Source organism: Podarcis filfolensis (assembly GCF_964270895.1).
Source record: "Podarcis filfolensis genome assembly, chromosome: Z".
In the NCBI taxonomy this organism is placed as follows: Eukaryota; Metazoa; Chordata; class Lepidosauria; order Squamata; family Lacertidae; genus Podarcis; species Podarcis filfolensis.
The window spans coordinates 3,707,581-3,728,859 of NC_139617.1; the positions used below are offsets into that span (position 1 = coordinate 3,707,581).

Consider the following 21,279-nt stretch of genomic DNA (forward strand, 5'->3'; position numbering starts at 1 on the left):
CTGTCTCTTACATTCATGGCAACCACAGAGTCTTTTTGGTTTTAGACAGGTTCCCACTAGCCCAAAAGCTCAATGCTGGGAGCAACATAGCTTAAGAAGGCCCTGAACAGCAAAATGTTTGCATACCTAAAAGCCCTTCAGATGCTGCTGGCTTTTCTCAGAGGTCTCTGGTGCTACGCTCTTCAGCATGACATTAAAAATAACAAAGCTCCTTTTTACACTGACTCAGGATACTAATGGAGCTGTCATTTAAACATATTATACAGTTCAGTAAGGCCAAACACTTCAAAGCCAAATGGCATTTCTAACATTTAGCTAGCAGCTGCTGTAAATCTCCAGCTCCATTTTTGCTGAACACAAGCACCCAACCCACATTGTGGCTCAGGTTACTTTACTAAATCTCACTTTGTAAATGAAACCTGAAATACAAGTGTAGAAACAAATTTCCCTTTCTGCACTAACAGGCAACACGCATCATGGACTAGTCACTACACAGAAGCAAGGGATGGCTGTAATTGACAGCTCTTCCCTGTTCAGTTTTTCTATCTCCCTTACCTGGTATGCCTGCTGCACTTGTAGAATTTCTTCCACACCCTCTTTAAGGAGGTATGTAGTAGAATAGAACAGGATCATAAAATATCCATGACCAAGTTACAATGTACAGACAACCTTCCTAGAGAAAATAATGCATAAAACAGGAAGACACCTGTGACAAAATAAGTGAGGCCATGTCAGGCAACACCTTTTGCTGTGCACTATTTAAGTTCCTGAACTAAGTGCAGCTAGGGGTCAGCAACATGCAAAGCTAGGAAACAGCAAATCCCAGTTGTTCAGGTTTTTCTCTGGAGAATCTTAGCAGCTGCTACTCAGCCTAATACAGCTAGCTCTGATTGCTCTCACCCCACCCGCTACTACTTTGTGAGGGGATTAAATACACAACCTCCTACTTTTAAAATGTTGCATTCAGTGTGATGTTTATCCTTCTCAAGCACAAGTTCAGTGTTCATATGGCCATCTCTCTCTCTTTGTGATCAGCAATTCCTTCTCCCTAGCCACTTACTCCAATCTGAAAGTGGCTGGCTTCCGTCAGTGAAATACTATATAACTAATGATACTGCCACCAGCCTTTGCATCCTTGAATCTTTCAGCAAAGATCTAATTAAAGACAGGTAACCAACAACCACAGCTCTGCCCAAAATACTGTAAATGGGTCCCTACTCCTAAAAAGTTCTTGAGCTTCAAAACCAAATATTTATCACAGGCATCGAACAGCCACTGGTTTTGGAAGGGAAAGACTGTGTACTGTGTAACAAATTCTCTTTGGGAATAGCACAACCACCATTCAAACCAAGTCCCACAACTCACATCAAATTTGCACCAAGCACATACACCAAGGCTACACCACCCACACACTTGGACGCAGGCCACACACTAATCCCAATTGCAAGGACTCAGCTCTCCAAGGAAAGGAGACACCTGTTGCCTTTATGTGCACTGCACAGCTTGAGCCTGGCACAAGACAAAGGAGGCACTGCTCCTTACAATGCAAAGGCTATTCATGGGCACAGTGGTCCCCTAAGAAGCTCCTTCAGCTCATTGCCATTGCGTGTTACTTCCAAACACAGGAAAGGCTGATCTCTGCTAGTCGAACCTGTAGAACCATCCGTCATCCCTACTGGCTGCCACTGGCCTCTCTTACAGAGAAGCTCTTTTAACTCCAGCCTCAGTTTGCCACCTACAATCCTTTGCAGCCTGCCCTCCCTCCAGCTTGCCATGCTTACAGGCAACCTATTCTGCCATGGGGTTTTTAGAACAGATTGAAAGGGGACTTGCAGAAGGGCGAGACTGCCTCTCAGGCCCAAGCCAATTTGTTTCCCCCCTCTCAATTTGCCCCTTCCCTGGCAGGAAAAGAACATGGCTCAGTGACCAGCAGCTGCCACTCAGTGCCAAGCAGGCATTTGGCTGATTAACGTCCTGTGGCCTTTTAAATGCGTTTGTGGGAGGGGGGGCATTGGTTTGTTTTTATCTTATTTTGTTTTCTGGTGCTCTCATTTTGTATTTCTGTGTTGTGAATTGCCCTAGGATTTTTGGATGAAGGGCAGCATACAAATTGAATTAATAACGATAAGCAAAACTGAGCCAGATAGACCAATGGTCTGACTCGCCACAAGGTAGATTTCTATTCTCCTTTAGGGGCACCAGCTGGCAGAGGGCGAGTAACCATATTCACAACAGCCATGCTTATTATTTTAGATATATATCTTTTAGCTACATACACCCATCAGTGCAGTGCAGCAGCTAACCAGGACTTCAGGGTCCAAATCGCTCACCTTATTTGCTGGGGCTACTCGCGCCACGGGTGAGAGAGAGCCCTTTATTTCAGCCCAGCCTACCTCGCAGGGCTGCTGTTAGGGCAGCATTTGGAGAGCCGCGCGGGGCAGGGGAGAGAGAGAGGCGGAGATAAAAGGAGAGATACGCCGCCTCAACCTTCCCGAGGAGTAAGGAAGGCAGGGTCCGCCGCAAAATGACTGTTAAGTAATTAAATCCACCTTGGTGGAGCAGGGGGAGGGGCGCTGAATCCCTCGCCAGCATGTGCCGCCCGCCCCCTTCCCGCAAACGCCTGGCTTAACAGGAACAGCATTAGCAATATTATTATTATTTTATTATTATTATTATTTTACACCCCCCCACACACACCCTTGAGCCTGAGGGAGCTCGCCGGCGCATCGCCTCAAGGAGACTTAAGGGAATAAACGAGCCACCGCCGGGGCCATCTGGCCACAGCCCGGGAGGAGCGGTCAGTTTCAACGCTAAAACTAGCCCCCCCGCCGCCGCCTACAGGGATGGGGGCCAGCCGGTCACTCGCCTCCCAGCCTACCCTGTGGGGCGCGCACTCCCCCCCCCCCCCCCCGCCGTCTATTTCTTCACTTACAACAGGAGCGGGGCTTCTTTTTTCAAAAAGGGATCCTCCTTTACCTGCCGCGGCGCCTTCCCGCATCAGCGGCAGCTCCTCCCACCCGCCGCCCAGCCCACCCTACCCTGGCCGGGCCCCTTATCGCACAAAGCGAAGCCACCCGCACGGGCGGGAACGCCGAAGCCCCGCCTCCGCAGCCGGCTTCGTCCAACTGGAGGCCCGGCCCTCCCCGCTCTGCCCACTAGCGGGAGGCCCTCCCTCAATGCAGGCACCGCCCTCCCGTGTGCCGAGGCTTCGCCCAATCGCCGCGCGAGCTCCCTCTGAGGCCTGCCCCCCCAGCCCAATCGCAAGCCCGCGCTCCCTCACACTTGTCCCGCCCGCCGGTCCCGAGTACGTCCAGGAACCAATCCCAACCCCGCCGCAAAGCCGCCCCGCCCCCCTCCTCCAAGTCCCACTTCCGATATTCCGCTTAGCGCTAAGGTCACAGTCCCTGCTTCTCACCTCAACCTCTGTCTACTGACCCACCGATTGCCACCGCCCCTGCCACGTCAATCAATATTTTTTCCTCCAATGACCGCCTGCGCCTCCGCAATTGCTAGCGCCTATCGTCCAATAACCCTGTTGCATGCTGTGTCCGCAGACCGTTTCCCCCCACATTGGATGCGTATTAATGCAAAAAAAAGAAAAAAAGGGGGGGAAGGTAAAGGACCCCTGACAGTTAAGTCCAGTCGTGAACAATTCTGGGGTTGCGGCGTTCATCTCGCTTTATTGGCCGAGGGAGCCGGCGTACAGCTTCCAGGTCATGTGGCCAGCAGGACTAAGCCGCTTCTGGCGAACCAGAGCAGCGCACGGAAACGCCGTTTACCTTCCCGCCAGAGCAGTACCTATTTATCTACTTGCACTTTGACGTGCTTTCGAACTGCTAGGTTGGCAGGAGCAGGGACCGAACAACGGGAGCTCAACCCGTCGCGGGGATTCGAACCGCCAACCTTCTGATCGACAAGCCCTAGGCATACACACAAGCTAATGGGAGATGGTTGCCACCTTTTATTTTTTTTTGCACAGCTCCTGTGCAACTGTTAGGCAGCAACCAAAAAAAGCGAGAGATGCAGTTTCCCCCAAGATTCATTTGCAAGCCTCTGGAAAGCTTGACCTGTGGAATTTCTTCCTGCTATACAGCTGTTTGAGGCACTGAAATCCCCATCAAGGTGGGCCAGGGGAAAGATGGCAACTCCAACCCCAACCCCACCCCCGTCCACGGAATCATTAAAACAGGCCTTGCTGCCTCCTGTGCAATATGACTCCAAAGTCCAATTATTGGTGCTGTTAATAAAGTTTCAACGTGAAGCACTTCTTATTCATAGTGTCACCCCTTCCACCCCACATGTTTATCAAAAGCATTTTTATCCCATTTCTTCATACCAAAACACAAATTCCATAACATAGTTGTCAACTTACAGATTTGAAAATAAGGGACCAGCAGCCAAAATAAGGGATTTTGGCTTAGCTTATACAGAAATCCCGCACTCATGGAGCCATGCTGCTTTGGCTGCGACTGACTGTCTTTTGCAGGGGGTTGGACTAGATGATCCTAAGGGTCTACAACTCCCACCAAAGAAGAGTGGCAGACAAAACTGACGTAGAGGTGGCAAAGCTTACAGGCAGAATTAGAAACCAGGAAGAGGACCTCTTTAATAAGGAATGGGGAAAGTTTATAATTTATTTGAAAAGCTATTGGAAAGAGTTACATACATTGGTAGGATTGACAGAAAACTTGTAGTAAAAATTTGAACTATGGATGGACAAATGATTTATAAAAATAGAGTTATGAAAGGGATGCAGAGGGGGAAATCACTACATTAAGATGCTGCACTGGTTGGGTATGCTAAGCAGCACATCGGGGCTGCCATCGTCCTGGTGCGAGGAGTTCCATCAGCCCTTCCCTGCTTGAGAGAGAGGGAGAGAGACTCTCGCCCAGGCTTCCCCAACCCAGCATGAGGCGGTTGCGGTGCCGCTGCGGCCACTGAAGCGCCGCCCTTCTGTGTCCCTCCCCATCCCCTCCTCTTTCTCCTCCCTCAGGCTGCCTCCTCAGCTGCCACCGCCGCAGCCCCCGCTGCCACCTACAGCTTCCCCTGGCAGCGCGGCGGAAGTCTCGCAAGAGAGGGGCTGCCTGCCCACCTGTGCCACCTGTCTCTTCACGACGCGCCCCTGAGGGGGAAAAGGAAGAGACGGAGATGCGGCAGCTTGTGAGTGCACTCTCTCGAGGCGGAGGACCCTGAGCCGCTGCTTCCCTCCCGAGCTGGGCGAGCATGAAACCCAGGAAATTTAAGGGACATCATCAATCTGGGACAGCAGCGGGAAACGGCGCTGGGATAAGGGAGTTTCCCGCCAAATAAGGGACGGTTGACAGCTATGTTCCAAAACTCATAAGTAAATGGGGGGGGTGCGGATACTCAACTCTAAGCAAGAGCAAAGGATCAGGCACAACATCTGCAAAACACATGGCTCAGGGCTGGTACAAGACATTTGGCACCTGAGGTGAACCACAAAATAGCACACACCTCCCTCCAAGGAATAAGGGACGAGTGAAGGTCTACACTGGGAACAAGGGGAGAATAAAGACCAAGATCTGCTGCCCCTGTGGATCCTGCCACCTGAGGCGGTTGCCTCGCCTTGCTTAATGGGTGGCCCGGCCTCTATATGGCTGAATTGTAAAGACCCTGAGGGACCAAGTACATTCTCCAGACAGGGGTCACAGAGACAGGAATGAACAATTCCATGAAAGATAAAGCTATCTGGGGCTATTAACTGAGATCTTTGTGTTTCACTCCATCGTTGGAGGCAGTATGCCCCTCAGTACCGGAATCACAAGTCATCAGAGCCCTCTGGCCCTGTCTGCAGTCTTCCAACAGGGATTTGTTTGTCCACTTGAAACTAGGGTGCATAACTAGAAAGGCCTTTGGCCTCAACCAGCAGCCAGGCTTTCCTTAAGTTATTTAACCTGCAGCCCCACACCTTGCAGGGCTCATGCAGTGGTGGGCCATACACCACTTTTTAATTTTCATTTCTGTTTTTGATCAGGTCTTCTGCTTTTCAGATCTCTCTCCTAAACACACAGACACTTCCTGCTGAAGAGGAAGGGCAGATGTGCTTCCCAAAGCAACCACTGCAGAACGCCTGATAGGGAACTAGAGTCACAGAAGGAAGCCTCTCAAGTTCCTGACTCAAAGAAGGTGGCAGGAGAAGATTAAAAAGCAAGCCAGAGCAGGTTCACACAGTCCACGTTTAAAGCATGGAGGGGGAAAATAGGCAAACTATCCCCATCCCCACTAACCCCCCTGGCCTATCACCCACTATTCCAACACACAGCACAAAACCTCCAGATTAAAATATGACAAGCCAAAGGCCTACACTGTCTAAAAGACTTCTACAAAAACACAAGAAATACAAGACAAGCTAGGGGACACGCGAGTACCTTGGCTAGCACACCATCAACTACATTCCATGTTAAACAATCCAGCAGTAAAATCAGCAGCCACTGGACCCTTGATCAGCTTCGAAAACATTCTCCTGACAGCAGGGGGGCATGGCAAAGGGATAGTTTCCACAATATACAAAATGCTGCTCCAAAATCCCACAAACCCCCTTGACACAATCAAACAACAATGGGAGCATGACATAGGATATGAAATTAGCCCCACTCAATGGACCAGAATGTGGTCTAAACCTCCCTTTGTCCATATCAGCCAAAAGAAGGAAACTCACTCTGAAACTCACAGGTGGTACTTAATACCACGGAAACTGGCATTGATACGCTCAAGAACCTCACTAAGATGTTGGAGAAGCTGCACCTCTACATGTGGTGGCAATGTCCTAAAATCCAACCCTTCTGGATAGCAGTCCTTCAAGAGATATGCAAAATAATTAAACAGGTATTAGAAGTCACCCCAGAACTGGCCTTATGCAACATCGTCCAAGTTAATAATGCCCACTCACATTATGCAGAGCTCATAACCCACCTATTCTCAGCAGCCAGAAGCCTCATAGCCAGACACTGGAGAGATCTGTCAGGAGTAAACATGAGCCAATGGTATCAAATTGTATGGGAAACAGTCTTACAGTGGTACCTTGGTTTTCGAACATAATCTGTTCCAGAAGACCATTCGAGTTCCAAAACATTTGAAAACCGAAAACTCAATACGGAAACCTCAAAACAGAAAACTCAAACAGGAAGTCACCTCAGAAGTTCGACTTCCAAGGTGCGTTCGAAAACGGAAGCATTTACTTCTGGGTTTATGGTGTTCCGAGTTCAGAAACATTAGTCAACAGAGACGTTCAAAAACTGAGGTACCACTGTACTAGAAAAACTAACCAATAAACTGAAACTGACATGGGGACAAATAGAAGAGAACGCCTTCAATTCAGTATGGCTCCCCTTTATCACATACACAGCACAACAAAACGACAAGAATCATACGAATCAATCTGGCTTACCTGACTCAACAAGCCCCGCCCCCGTCACAAATGCAAACAAATCCCACTGCAGCCAACCACAGCCAACCAACCACCAGTGGCGGAGCTTCATGCGCCAGCACCGGGGGGGGGGGGCGAGAACAGATGTGGGCGTGGCTGCTGTGCGTCCTGGGGGTGGGGGTGCGCTACCAGGATCACACTGCTGGGGGCGATGCGCTCCCCCCCGCACTCCCCTTCCTCTGCCAGTGCCAACCACACCCTGGGCCCCCAACCTCTCACACTACCAAGGAAATGTAATAAATGAATAGAAAGAAAACCTACCCAGCTGACGCTGACACAAAACGCCACATGTACACTATACAAAAGAATATGAGCCTCACCACCCCACCCCTCGTCTCCCCACTCTTCTTCCCCAACATTATATGGTACTCAGCACTAAGGTCTCACAGCAAATGTAACTGATTTGAAAGAAAGAATGTACAACCTGAAAAAGACATGTACTTTTGTCAACCAAGAAAATATTTAATAAAAATAAATTTAATAATAATAATAATAATAATAATAATAATAATAATGCAAGCCAGAAGTGATGTTCAGCAACACCAACCTTGTGGTGCAGTTACAGCTAGTGATCTCTGCAGAAACTGTGTGGAAGAAGTCCCCACCCATGAAGTGATGGGCTAGGGAGTTCAAGGCTGCCGGTTCAGCTCTGCGCCATCGACTTCCCTGTGGAGAAATCCTTGCAGGAAGCAGTCGAGGCAAAGTTGCAGAGAAGTGATTTCAACCCTGCTTTCTTCGGGGACTGGCAACCTGGCTGAGCTTGCGGGGGGGGGGGGCTCGGATAAGCAGTCGAGGCAGCAGTGCCTCTACCTGCTCTTTTTCAGTATCACAAATGGGAAAAATGGTTATGAAGGATTAATTGGGACCTGTGCCAATAGTTCCCCATCCTAAGCTACAGAGATCCAACCTTATTTTTCAAGCCTAGGAACAAGCAGTGTGATTACCAAGGCCAACGTCCACATCCCCGCTGCCAATCTTGCCAGTTCCTCCTTTCAACAAATCTCAGGCACTGCAGAGACTCCATGTTAAAGAGCCCAGGGTTAAAATCCCCACTCAGTCATGAAACTTACTGGGTGACCTTGGGCTATTCCCTGCCTCTCAGCTTAACCTACCTCACAGAGTTCTTGTGAGGAAATGTTGGGAAGGATAGGGTTCTGTGCACCACCTTGAGCTCCTGGGAAGGAAGGTGGGATAGGAATGAAATAAGCCAGCGAATCCTGACTTTGAGGCATTCTCATCCAGCATTTGGCAGCCCAGAAGCCTGGCTGTCCTCTCAGAACTTTGGCCGAATATGACTTGGCACCAGGGCACAAAACTCAAAGGGAGATCCTGGTTCTCGTGAAAGGTTCGAGGGGAGCAGGTTGGAGCGGGTCCCCCCTGGGAGTTTCCTACCTTCAGGCCTGTACTGGGCTACAATGGTGACCGTCTGCCCGGCCCTCTTCAAGGCAGCCGCCGCTTGTTCATGGGTCGCGTTCCGGAGATTGACGCCATTCACCTGGACAAACAGACCCCGCCTCTGTCAACTCACCTTGAAAAGGGGAAGCTGGTGCCACCTGCTCCTCCTATGATGGCACTGCACACTTATTTCCCACCATGCAACATTCCACCCCTCCCCCTGCCCTGCGACAGCCCCAGCCCCACACCAACCCTCTCAATCCCCCAAAGCTGCACATCCCAGGCCCCTCCTGCACCCTAAATGCTGGGAGCAACTTGTCTCAGGTGCTCAGCTGCATGACAAACGACACAGCTTCTCAGGAAGTGAAAACCAGACCTGGCCAAGCTTGGTTGTTTCTTCCTGGAGGTGGCCTACCTGGCCTCTGCACACTTTCGGTGCATTTAAGGGGCAAGCGTTACGCTGCAGGGCCCTACACGCAGGCTCCATTGAAGCTCAAGCTGGGAGGTTCTCGGCTGCGTGTTGGTTTTTCCCCTCCCTCTTCTCAGAGTGAAGAGGAAGCAAGCTTCCACAACGCTGGGCTGGGCTAAGCCAGACCGGTCTGGTGAGCTGCTCTGTGTGGGCAAAGCCGCTCTGTGTGGGTTAACACCTTAGTGCCTGGGGCAGAATCTCTCCAGTCCTGGAGAAGGGCTGGAGGATAGGTTGGGGGGTGCGGGAGGCAGGTGCTCCCACCTGCTTGCTTCCCAGCTCAGAGGTCAGCAGCAACTGTGTACCAGAGCCCAGAGAACTCTCCAAATCCACCTCCTCGCATTAAATAAGACCTCAGAGCAACACCAGTAAAGGGACCTCATGCTCCACTCACCGAGAGGATGCGGTCTCCACGCCGCAGCTCCCCACTCAGGTCCGCTGGGCCCCCTGCCAGGATGAAGGAGACGAAGATGCCCTCGCCATCTTCACCCCCCACAATGTTGAAGCCCAAGCCTGTGGAGCCTTTATGTAAGGTGATCTTCCGGGGCTCCCTGTAAAGGACAGAGGGAAAACATGAAGAGGATACATAGCCGGGGGCAGAATCAGGGCCCATCTGAACATTATTCAACATCCCATGTGCAACACACAGTTGGCACCCAACAACTGGTACCCTCTCTGAACAATCGGTAGAGCTGCAGCCATGACCTAAAATCTCAAAAACGTAGGGCAACACCTTCAATAGGGCAATAAGAGTATTGTCTGTGTGTGTGTGTGTGTGTGTGTGTGTGTGTGTGTGTGTGTGTGTGCCAACAGAGTTACATTTTACTTTTCAGAGCAGAAACAAATTGCCAGTATGGAGAATGAACTGGAGAATGAACCAGGAATCTTCCTACCTTTCCATCTCATGGGAAGCTGATACCATTCTCTGCCTTGACTGGCTGGTCTTATGCATGATCCTATATCCCTGGGCAGTTATGATATGTGCACTCTATAAGTCAGAAAGATTAGTCCCCACTTCTGCACCAAGAAAAGGTGAATTGTGTGTCTGGTGTAAATGATGCAAAGACGTATATTTTGCAGAATATATTCTGCTGCTGCTGCTGCCGGTGGTGGTGGTCGCAAAAGAAAACAAAGTAAAGACACTACCTGTGTCTTAAGGAGAAGGTTCGGGAATGGGAGGTTGGTGGAGGAATAGCTGGCGAGTGGCTATTGTGAGGCAGAATTCCTTTAGGTGCCAGAGATAAAGGAGGGAAGGTGTGGCTTCTCTTTGCTGTCCCTCCAGTGACAGCCTAAAAGGGAGCTGGAAAAACACCCCACCCCTTTCTGATACCTTCCAGTGCCCTTGTAGGAAATATATAGAAAGCAGAATGCAAGCAACAAGATTCCATCCACCCCTTTGGCATGTAAATCAACAAAGACCAACTCTGAAGTGCCCCCTTTGCTGGGACACTGCCCATTCCTCCCTCCCCCTGATGCATGCAGACTTCCAGCCCTACCCCTTTCACTTTGCAGCCCTCAAAGCTGGAAGCCCCCCATACAACCCCATTGCTCACTAGCTCTGCCTCTTCCTTTCTCTGGACAAATGAAGGTATTAGGGCTCTGTTACCTTGACACTCTGTGCAGATGCCAAGTCCTGGGCTGGAAGAGGCAGGTGTACCCCGGGAGGATTTCTGGAAGCAGCAGTGTGCCCAAAGAGCAGTCAACTGACCCCAGGGCTTGTGAACAAGGCTTGGACCATGCCCCTGCTTGCCCACCCAGCAAGGGGCCTCACAGACCCCTCCCCAAGAAGAAGTACAGAACAGAGAGCCCTGGTACCTGGTCCTTCTTTTGTGCCTGGCAATGGGTTGCTGCTGGAAAGGGCGTTTCCCATAAGACATGGAGGAAGAGACGTTGACGGTGATCATAGTGGCAGCTTCTCTGAGTGTGCAGACTGGGGAGCACAGCAGCAGCAGCCTGCATTTTATCTGAGCTTCTCCCAGCCCTCCCTCCTCTGCCCTGCTTGCGGGGGGGGGGGGGGGCTACAAGAGCCATCATGAAAAGGTTGAGATGAACCAGACTCCAGCAAGCCCATGGTGTTGGGAGAAGGCACGCCAGGCGCCATTAACCCCTGCTTCCCTAGCGGTCTTTGTGCCACGCAAATGGAAAAGGTGGAAAATGGAGTTTTTAGGGGATTGTTCTGCAAGCTCCTGCCCTTTCTGAGTGTTATGTACTAAGCTTGGATCCTAGTACAATAGGCAGGTAGGATCCTAGAATGCAACAACAGATTGGCTTGCAGGAGAAGACCAATTAGGCTCCAGGAGAAAGTTAATCAGTCTATTAGGCTGGTAGGATTGTAGAATGCAACAACTGATTGGTCTGCAGGAAAAGACCAACCAGGCTCCAGGAGGGAAGCAAATGTACCATAAACAAGGCCCTTACGGCTCATGCATACCCGGTGCCAGTGGTCAGCCATGTCCTCGCCACCCTGGCAGGGTCTAAGATTTTTGGCAAGCTGGCCCTGGCCCAGGCCTATCAGCAATTGCCAGTGGATGGGGCCACCGCCGAGGCACAGACGATTGTAATGCACAGGGGCTCGTTCCGTGTCAAGCGGCTGCAATTTGGCGTCAGCGTGGCACCAGGCATATTCCAAAATCTAATGGACTCTCTCCTCAGAGGAATTCCTGGTGTCACCCCCCTTCTTCAGTGATGTGTTGATCGCTGGGGGAGTTCAGGGACCGACTCCGCACCGTCCTGCACCGTTTCTAGACGGACGGCCTCAAGGTGAAGCGGGAAAACTGTCTGCTCGGAGTGCAACAGGTGAATTTTCTAGCATTTACAGTGGATGCAGACGGAGTCCACGCGACCGGGGACAAGGTGCAGGCTATTTTGATGCCCTGGTACCTAAGGGTAAGGCGGAACTCAAGGCCTTCTTGGGACTATTGAACTTTTACCATGCCTTCTTACCCCACAAGGCAGTGGTAGCGGAGCCCCTACACAGACTGCTAGACAAGTGGGCCCCATGGGTGTGGGGACAGCGCCAGGAGGCCGTGTTCCAAGCAGTCAAAGACCTGCTCGTCTCGAACTCAGTCCTAGCGCACTTTGATGAGAGGTTGCTGGTGATGCTGGCATGCAACGCCTCGTCCTATGGCGTTGGCGCCATCCTAAGCCACCAACTTCTGGATGGAAGAGAGGTGCCGATGGCTTACTTTTTCCAGACCCTCTCCACAGCCAAGAGGAACTATTTGCAAATAGACAAAGAGGGCCTGGCAATCATGAAGGGAGTAAAGAAATTTCACAATTTCTTGTATGGGTGCCCCTTTACTGTGGTGACCAACCACAAGTTGCTGCTTGGCCTACTCGCCCCCGAGAAGCACACCCCTCAAGTACTGCCACCCCGTGTCCTCAGGTGGTTGATTTTCCTCACCGGCTACCAGTATAAAAGGGTTCACTGGCCCGGGAAGGCGATGGGCCATGCGGGCGCCCTCAACAGACTGCCACTACCTGAGACCGGCCCCGACCCAGCACCTGCACATGACGTCATGAGCTTGGAACAGCTTCCTGACCGCCCCATTCAGGCGCCGGAAGTAGCATGCCACTCCATGAAGGACAGGGTCATCTCCCGGGTCCTGGACTAGGTGTGGCGGGGATGGCCCAGTAGCAACAGTAGGCAGGTAGGATCCTAGAATGCAACAACTGATTGGCCTGCAGGAGAAGACCAATCAGGCTCCAGGAGGGAAGCAGAATCAGCCAATCAGATGGGACTCATTGTGTAAATAATGTATATAAAAGCCTGAGGTTTGGGGGGCAATTCAATCGCTGTTTTACAAGCTGCAATAAAGAGCATGAAATCACTGCAGGACTCCGAGTATATTTCACTGAGTCTACTCTTAATGCCATGAAGGGTTGTGGCTGAGTGACAGAGCACACAGTTTGCTTGCAAAAGGTCCCATGTTCATTCCCCTCGCATCTCCAGGTGTGGTCGGGTGAGACTGCACCTGAAATGCAGGAGACTGACTCCTGCTTCATGTATACCAGACATGGAGGTGGGGGCCGCAAACCTTTGGTCCTGCAGATGTTGCTGAATTGCAGCTCCCATCAGCCCCAGCAAGCATGGCCAATGGGCAGGGATGGCAGCAGTTGTAGTTCAGCAACATCTGGAAGGTCAAAAGTTCCCCATACCTGCTGTAGATAATATTGAGCTGGATGGCCCAATATGGCTCCAGCCAGTGTCATTAATGCACAATAATACTGAAGGGATAGAATTCTCTAGTGCTAGACAGATAACCACACTGCCTTCTAATCTGGGTGGTTGAATGCAAGGTGATCTTGTCAGAAATGAAGCCTGCTCAGGGTCTAGGGTGTGTGTGCATGTGTGCGTGTGCATGTGCATGTACACACAGAATTGTTGGTCCACCAAGCAAAAGGGTGCATTTTGGGGGCCAGCCCCCCTCCATTCTCACATTCTTGGGTTTGGGAATCTTTTGTTTCTCCCACCTCTAAACTGTAAACAACCCACTTGCTTCCTGGTGAGGATCCCTGACCCAAACCAAGGCTCCCGAGGGTCACTACAAGGCACAGACCCCTTTTCTTCCTAGCCAGGAAGTTCCACGGTGCCCTCGTGTGGCCAATAGCAATCTGTACAGTCATGTGGCTTTGGAATAAAATAATGGATCTGGAGTCAAGGAGGTCATGCCCTCCAACACTTTTCAGGGCTTTTCCCTGTCATGGAATAAGCAGCGATGGCTGATGCCCATCGCTGGGCAGAAAACAGGGAGGCCAAGAGCAGACAGAGGCAGAACCAGTGACAAGCAGAGCCCAGGGCCAAATTTTTTTAGTTTTGTTTCCATCTTCCGCCCTGCTGAGTTGTACAAGGAGAGCGCTAAGACTGAGGAGAAAGTCCCCACTTTACTGAACCACTCTCCATAGTGAGTCCCCACCTGCTTATCTTCACAGACAGTCATGGTCTTGCCCATCCCCTCTAGAGGACTGTTAGCCCTCAGAAGAAGAGCCTCTGTCCCTTCTGGGTACAAAGCAGTGTCTGGCACACAGCAGGGTGCAATAAAATGTTGGCTGGTGTACCTTTGTTACTGTAAAACTGCTTGGAACTTTTTGGGGAAAGCAGCATGTAATTACTTTAGCAAACAAACAGTTTTGCCCTTATCATAAGCAGATAAGAAAAGATCAATAGCTCAGCATCCAGTTCTCACAGTGGCCACCAGATGACTGTGGAAAACCCCGAGCAGGACCCGAGCAAAGCAGCACTCTTCCCTGCTGTGGGAATTGATATTCAGAAGCAATACCGGCCCTGACCATGGAGGAAGGGCTTAGCTACCATGGCTAGTATCACCACTATCATTCTGTTTAGCAGTTAAAAAGTGCCTTCTCAACTGTGTAAAGTGTTTTCAAATGCATCACCTCAGTAATCTGCATAATCCAACTGTGGGAAACCTAATACGATCCACAAATACTCCCCACCTGTGCTGCAAGGCCATTTCGGCCAAGTCACACCTACCTGCCTTAGACCTGATGACATAAATGAGCCAAACGGAGGTTTGCAGGCACCTGCAAAAGCCCCGCACGGGGCTTTGGAAACCCCGGCAACCAGCCATTCATCAGCACTTTCAAAGTACCGGTACAGGCCTTTGCCCCAACAATTTGATTTCCAACAATGCTGGGGGGAAAGCAGGTTACAGGGCTGCCCTGACTTGCAAGGTTTTTGGGAGGGATGCTGCAGCAATGTGCATTAAGTACTAGGAGCATGAAAAATAGTTGTTTTCCTCATCCACATCCCCATTTTTCAAACATGATGATGAAGCAGTTGAAGAAGACTTCCAGCACTTTGGGGCTGGACCTTTGATGTCTTGTCTGTCCTCCATGACAATTACGCAGCAGACGATCACGCAGCTTTGCTCAATTTGCATAATACACCCAGTCCACAGAATCCACCTTTTCTGGTGCAGGATTCTGATTTTTCTTTTCTCAGTGGTAAAGGATACTGAGCCTCACCCCACACTCTCCATTTTGGAGACCCACATTTCTGGAAGCCATACAGCCACCCCACATCCCCAGTCATGCCCCACAGCTGCCTGAACTCATGGGAGAAGCAACAAGAAAAAGGAGGTTAGCAAATGGGGCAGGACTCTGCATGCCTCGATGGCTGCCAAATCAGCTGGAATGGAACTGGCCCTACAAATGTCTATCGGAGAGGAAGTTATACCCATGTTCTTTAGAGATGAACTACCAGGTTCTTCCAAGGGAGAGGCAGAGGAGGTGGGGAAGGGGGGTCTTGCTCACCTGGTGAAGTCCTCATCCCCAATCATATGGCGTGGCACAGGGGAGTAGCGGGCAGGCGCGACCTGGGGCGGAGCAGGGTAAGCTGGCTTGCTCTCCATTCCTCCAAGGTAGCCCAGGCCAGGGTTATGGCTTATGTGGTTGTCAGCCAAGGCAGAGAAAGCTAAGGAGACACAAAGAAGAGGCATCAGTGAGGCAGAACCAAGGGGGCTGAGGTGTGGGGTGGGGACCCTTGTTTAGAGCCAAGGCCCTGGCCCCAGGTGGGGAGCCTTCTGAGGCCCACATGGCAGCCGTGGACCAGAAGGGAAAAGTGGGCAGAATGACCTTTGTGCAGTAGGTTACATGGCAGTCACCAGAAAAGTGAAAGGCTTCCATGCACTCCTATCTCTATTGCCATCCAGGCAAGGAAGAGACATTCCTCCAACTCTACAATCCTATGAGTCTGTATTTCCACAGTTCATGGGTAAGTTCCAGGCAGGCAAAGGCATTCAAGCTGGCTGCTGAGCAGATCTGGTGAGAGGTACGTCCTGAAGAGCAGTTGTGTGGCTTAGCTAGAATCCCACAGTCCAGATGGAGAGGTCTAGATGTTCTCCACCTCTAGGCTAAGGGATACTCCAGAGAGCACCCCATCTTTCTCCCCCTCAGTGCCCCAGGACTATAAATTCCCCCGTTCTCTGTGAGGTCAAGAGTGGAATGAAATCTGCCCCCCCACCTTTTTCCTTGGGTCTGTGTGGGGGGTGGGAAGCAGTAACTCAGCGCCTGACATGTTCTCTAGTGCAAGAACTGACCCAATACATTTTGGCAGCTGAGGCCGGATCTGTTGTCCCCGTGGCTCCTGCTGCTCGAGGCGATGATTCAACTTGCCTCATGGGTGGGCTGGTCTTGTCCAGCACCTCCTCTAAGGGCAAAGGTTTGCTGATAGGAGGAGGAGCCAGAGACAATCCCAGTACAGGAGGGGCCTTACTGGAAGTGTCTGACAGCACAGAAGCAAAACCTCCCCTTGTGTCACAGACTGTTTGCACACAGAGGAATGGTGGGAGGCACCAGTTGAGGAACCTCCAAAGGAAGAAGGCTCAGGTAGGACAAGGATGAGTGGTCAGAGAGAGAAGAGGGAGAAGACTGGGAAGAAGGGATGTCAGTAGCTGAAGAGGTAACAGGGCTTAGTGAGCTGGGAGAGTGTGGCAGAAGCAGAGGCTGGAGAGGAGGAGGGCCAAGAGGCAAAGATGAATCAGGCTGGTGAAGAAGCCAGGGTGTCTCCCTCTCCTGCTGTGACTAGCTCCCCTCCCACCTGGTCTCCCAGAACCCACAGAGGTATGAAGAGGGTGGAGCAAAGAGAGACAAGGCATTGGGAGTCTCTGATTGCTTGGGAAGGGGGAGACGTAGGCAGCTGTGGGAAAGCGGGGCAAGACCTACCAAGAAGAGTTGCTGTGCTCATTAGGCCTGAGCAGATCTTGTTACTAATAAAGAGTTCACTTACTCTGTGTGATTTATTACTGACTTGCTCCTGACACTTTGACATCCCGCTGGGACTCTCCATGGGAACTGATCCCACACTTTCTGGTTCCACAACCACCTCCTCCTTCTCCTCCAGCTCTGGGGCTTCCTGATGCCCTGGCAGAACCTGTCCCAACCCACTGGGACCATGCACAGGACCACCAGTTCCCAGCTCCGCCCTTCTTTCTGATCCAAACACCCACTCCAGAATACCTCCACAGGGCTCATGACATCCTACATGCAAAATAGCTTCTCTTCCACTGAGCTCTGACTCCCACCCCAGGAGCAGGAGGCAGGGGAGGGCAGGTACGTACTGCTGGCGTAGTCAGGTGGCGCATACATGTCATTGAGGTGGGAGCTGCCTGGCTTGGCCACCTTCAGGTACACCATGTCCGAAGTGTTCTTCAGTGCAGCCACGGCCTCCTCATGTCGGACATCTTGCAGGTTGGTGTTGTTCACCTGGAGAGAGTGGGTATGGCAGGGGCAGGAGAGAGAAAACAGCTAGAGGCTTGTCTATAGGCCAGAAGTGTTGCAGATCTGACAGACTGAGCCAACTGAGATGGGCCAATGAGAAGAACCTTGCTAAATCAGATGCATCCCACAGTGCCCAACTGCAGTAGTGTCTGACTGCCTCTGAGTATGGGTGCTCCATCCCTATCACGGCCAATGACAAACATAACAAAATGACTCCAGTATCCTACTTCCCATGGGCGTAGCCAGGGTTTATGTTGTGGGGGATAGGCTTTATGTTGGGCGAGGGCAGAACTGAGTTATCTGTGATGCAATTGTTTTTATTTATTTACTTGACTAGGAGGGGCACCTGCCCCCCCAGGCTATGCCCATGCTGCTTCCTGCAGCCGGCAATTGGATGGGCCTGAAGGGCCGCAGGTCTCCCCAGTTTTACATTCCCAGTTCGGCAGAGATAGACTGCCTCTGAGCATGAGTGTTCCATTGTGAATGAAAAACCTAATCAGAGGCCTGCCGGGATCAGATCATCTAGCTGCCTTCCCACAGTAAACGAACGGATGCTTCTAAGAAGCCATGCCAAGCCGCAAAATGCTTTGGGGTGGCCACACAATTGGCAGGCACTGCCCAGCATCCAGCTCCCTTGCACCGAGAGTTGACGCCATCCATGCTGTCACCCATCCCAACGCTTCGAAGAAAACAAGTCGGGTGCTCACTGCTAGCAGTCGGTCGCCAATCTGCAGCCGCCCATCTTTCTGAGCCGCACCACCTTCTATGATCTTGGTGATGTAAATGCTGTTGTCTCCAGGGATGTGCTGGTTCCCGAGACCCCCGGCGATGCTGAAGCCCAACCCTGGGGAGAAGGAGGTGGGGTTAGGGAGCTCTGCGATGGCTGCGCTGGGATGTGGAGAGATCTGCCTGCCATGGGCCACGTAAGAACATTAGCAGAGCCTGGATGCTGGCTTAGGCAAGGGGCCCATCAAGTCCAGGATCCTGTTCTCACAGTGGGAACCCAGATGCCTGTGGGGAACATGAAAGCAGGATCTGGGTGCAGCAGCAATCTCTCCTCTTGCAGGTTCCAGCAACTGGTATTCAGAAGCATTAACACCTCCAACTGTGGAGGCAGAGCACAATCACCCTGGCTAGTAGCCATTGATAGCTTGATGCTCCATTAATTTGTTTAATTCATTTTTATAGTCTGGTATGTAATCTGGTATAAAATCTCTGGGGTGTTGTTTTTTTCCTCCCAGGCTACTGCCCCTAGGCCCATCATCCCTCCCCAGTTTTTCACATTTCTATCCTTTCCTTAAAAAAAAAAAGACTAGTAAGCAATAGGTGGGCGAGAGAGCAAAAAAGTGAGTTTCTGGGTCACTGAATTCTAGACTCTTAGAGGAGCAGGTTGCAGGCATTGGGTTGGAGGGTTTGCTGAGGAGGAGCAAGGGACAGGGGTGTTGGGACCTGTGTCCCTGGCCCCTCCTCTCCGGTGGGCTCTGTCATCTACTAAAAGCCACAGAACCCTGCTACATCAAAAGGAAGTTTGCCAATATCCAACCCTAAGGAGCTGAGTCAGGGCCATGACCTTCTGGAGGCCCAAGAGATGGTCTGTGCCTCTGTTGACAGCCTGCTGGAGACCTCCTTCTCAGCAGCAGAATCTGGCTCTTGATTGCACAGGTAAGATGGAACCTGCCCCTGGACTGCTGCTCCTTCACCACAGAAGGAGCACCAGCTTCCGCACGATCCCTGCCAGTGTCTTTGAGCAATCTCTAGTCTTTCCCTGGACCAGCCTCACTCTCTGAGTATAAGGAGGTTGCCTTATACTGAGTCAGGCCCTCTTGTACAGCACTGTCTCTACATCAACCAGCAGCAGGCAGGCAGGGAGTCTCTCCCCAGTCCTACCTGGCCATGTTGGGAATTGAACCTGGGACCTTCTGCACAGACCATGGGCTCCAGCAGTGAGCCATAGGCCTTTCCACAGGAAGCTGCCTTACACCAGGTTGGACCATGGGTCCCTCTTGCCCGGTATTGTCACTATGCTACCTGGCAGGATCTCACCAGGGTTTGAGCCAGGAAATGTCTCCCAACCCTACTTGGGCTTGAGACCAGGACCTTGTGTATGCAAAGCTGATGCTTCGCTACTGAGCCACGGCCCTTTCCCTTTGACCTCAGCAGCTCTTGCTCCAACCACCCCACTTTGCCCTGGACAACTGGGACAAACCCACCTGGGTGTTTGGATCCACCCAGCACTGACCCCTGCTTGGCTCCTGGCCGCAGCCCAACTTCGCGACAGGGGCCTAGAGACCACTGGCCTCCAGGTTTATCCACCAGCCGGGAAGCAACAGCCCCAGATCCATGCTAGCACATGACTGCCAGCAGGGCCCACACCCAGGGCAGTCACCTTTGGGTCCTTTCATCAGGTTGACCTCCATGATGGTCTCTGGTGGGGGCTGCCTTCTCCGCACCAGGAGCCTCACCACAGGCCCCGCTTCCTTCAGGGCCTCCACGGCCTTGCTGTGCACGACCTCGGAAACATCGACCTCGTTCACTCTCAGGACACAGTCGTTCACCCTGCGCCACAGGGGCAGAACAGCCAAAGAGGAGATGGTGAGGGAGGGGAGAACTCCGGAGGGCTAGCATAAGTATGTATATAAATATTTTAAAGAAAACGGCCCTCAATCGCTCCTTAGTGGTTCCCCAGCAGAATGCCCTAAGATGGGCAGGTGCAGGGCCCAAGGTGAGCAACCACCCCAAACCCTCCACCCTTACCTCCTGCTGTGTCCTCATTTTACTTTGTAAAATTCAATCAATTTTCTGGGGGAAATCCTGTTTTTAAAATTGGTGTGGTGGGGGTGGAAAATATGGCAATATGGAAAAGCTGGATGAGGGTATGGGTATTGACCTTGGGCCAACTGATAGATGAAGAAATCAAACGTTATACTTATGGTGTATTAAGAGAATATATCATCTGCCAGTTGTGGCCCAATGGCAATACCTGCAGTTGTAACTCCTTTTAATAACTCTTGTTTGGTCTGGGAGCCTTCTCGGCTTAAGAGAACCCTGAAATATTGGAGCAATTGGATAATTCATTTGAAGGTAAAAAGCCAGGATTACTTTTTATGGATATTTATTATGAATAAATAAATTCTGATATGCAGAGTTTTAAAAAAGACTAGAATAAAGAATTCAAATGTTTACTATGAACCAGAAAATGGGAAATTGTTTTAGCTTTGGGAGCAGATGTATCGATTATATTAAGACTTATGTAGCAGAAAATATTATTCGGAATTTGTTGGACTCCCTTATGCCTGTAGAAGAAAGGGCTATCTAATGTAGGCCTTTGCTAGAGATGTAATATGGATAATGATTCTTGAAAACAAACGTTTTTACAATGCCACATACTTACTAAGTTTTAGGAAAGAGTGCTGGACTGTATAAATAAGATGCTATGGAAAAATTTAAGACTTTCAGAAGTGAATATTATTTTGAACTATATACCTACTGTATGGAAAGTGACAATGTGACAGCAAAAATGGGCTCTACGTGCCCTAATGGTTGCTAAAAGACTAATACTGATGAACTGGAAGAATAGAAATATGATTCCCCTTAATCAATGACTTGACAACATGACAATATTAGAAACTTATGAATGGACCGCTTATAGACACAGACTTTCTTTGCATAAATAAAATGATATCTAGAACGACTTTACACTGAATATATGCAGTTACTAATAAAATTAGTATTT

General features: G+C 50.8%; 1 protein-coding gene across 20 annotated transcripts in view; it reads right to left on the reverse strand.

The window, feature by feature from the left end:
* The window catches only part of DLG3 (discs large MAGUK scaffold protein 3), a 109,398-nt gene that overhangs the window by 31,878 nt on the left and 56,241 nt on the right, over positions 1–21,279 (reverse strand). For 11 of the 20 annotated variants that reach the window (XM_083595369.1, XM_083595384.1, XM_083595368.1 and 8 more), the window contains 6 exons: positions 19,933–20,102; positions 18,254–18,390; positions 17,387–17,531; positions 15,582–15,741; positions 9,703–9,859; positions 8,840–8,942 (listed from right to left, as the gene is read on the reverse strand). In XM_083595369.1, coding sequence (XP_083451495.1) covers positions 8,840–8,942; positions 9,703–9,859; positions 15,582–15,741; positions 17,387–17,531; positions 18,254–18,390; positions 19,933–20,102 — 872 coding nt within the window. Of the gene's footprint in view, positions 1–2,330; positions 2,505–2,932; positions 3,128–8,839; positions 8,943–9,218; positions 9,387–9,702; positions 9,860–11,123; positions 11,281–15,581; positions 15,742–17,386; positions 17,532–18,253; positions 18,391–19,932; positions 20,103–21,279 lie in introns of those variants that run through there. The other 9 variants (XM_083595371.1, XM_083595370.1, XM_083595372.1 and 6 more) reach the window with 8 other exon arrangements.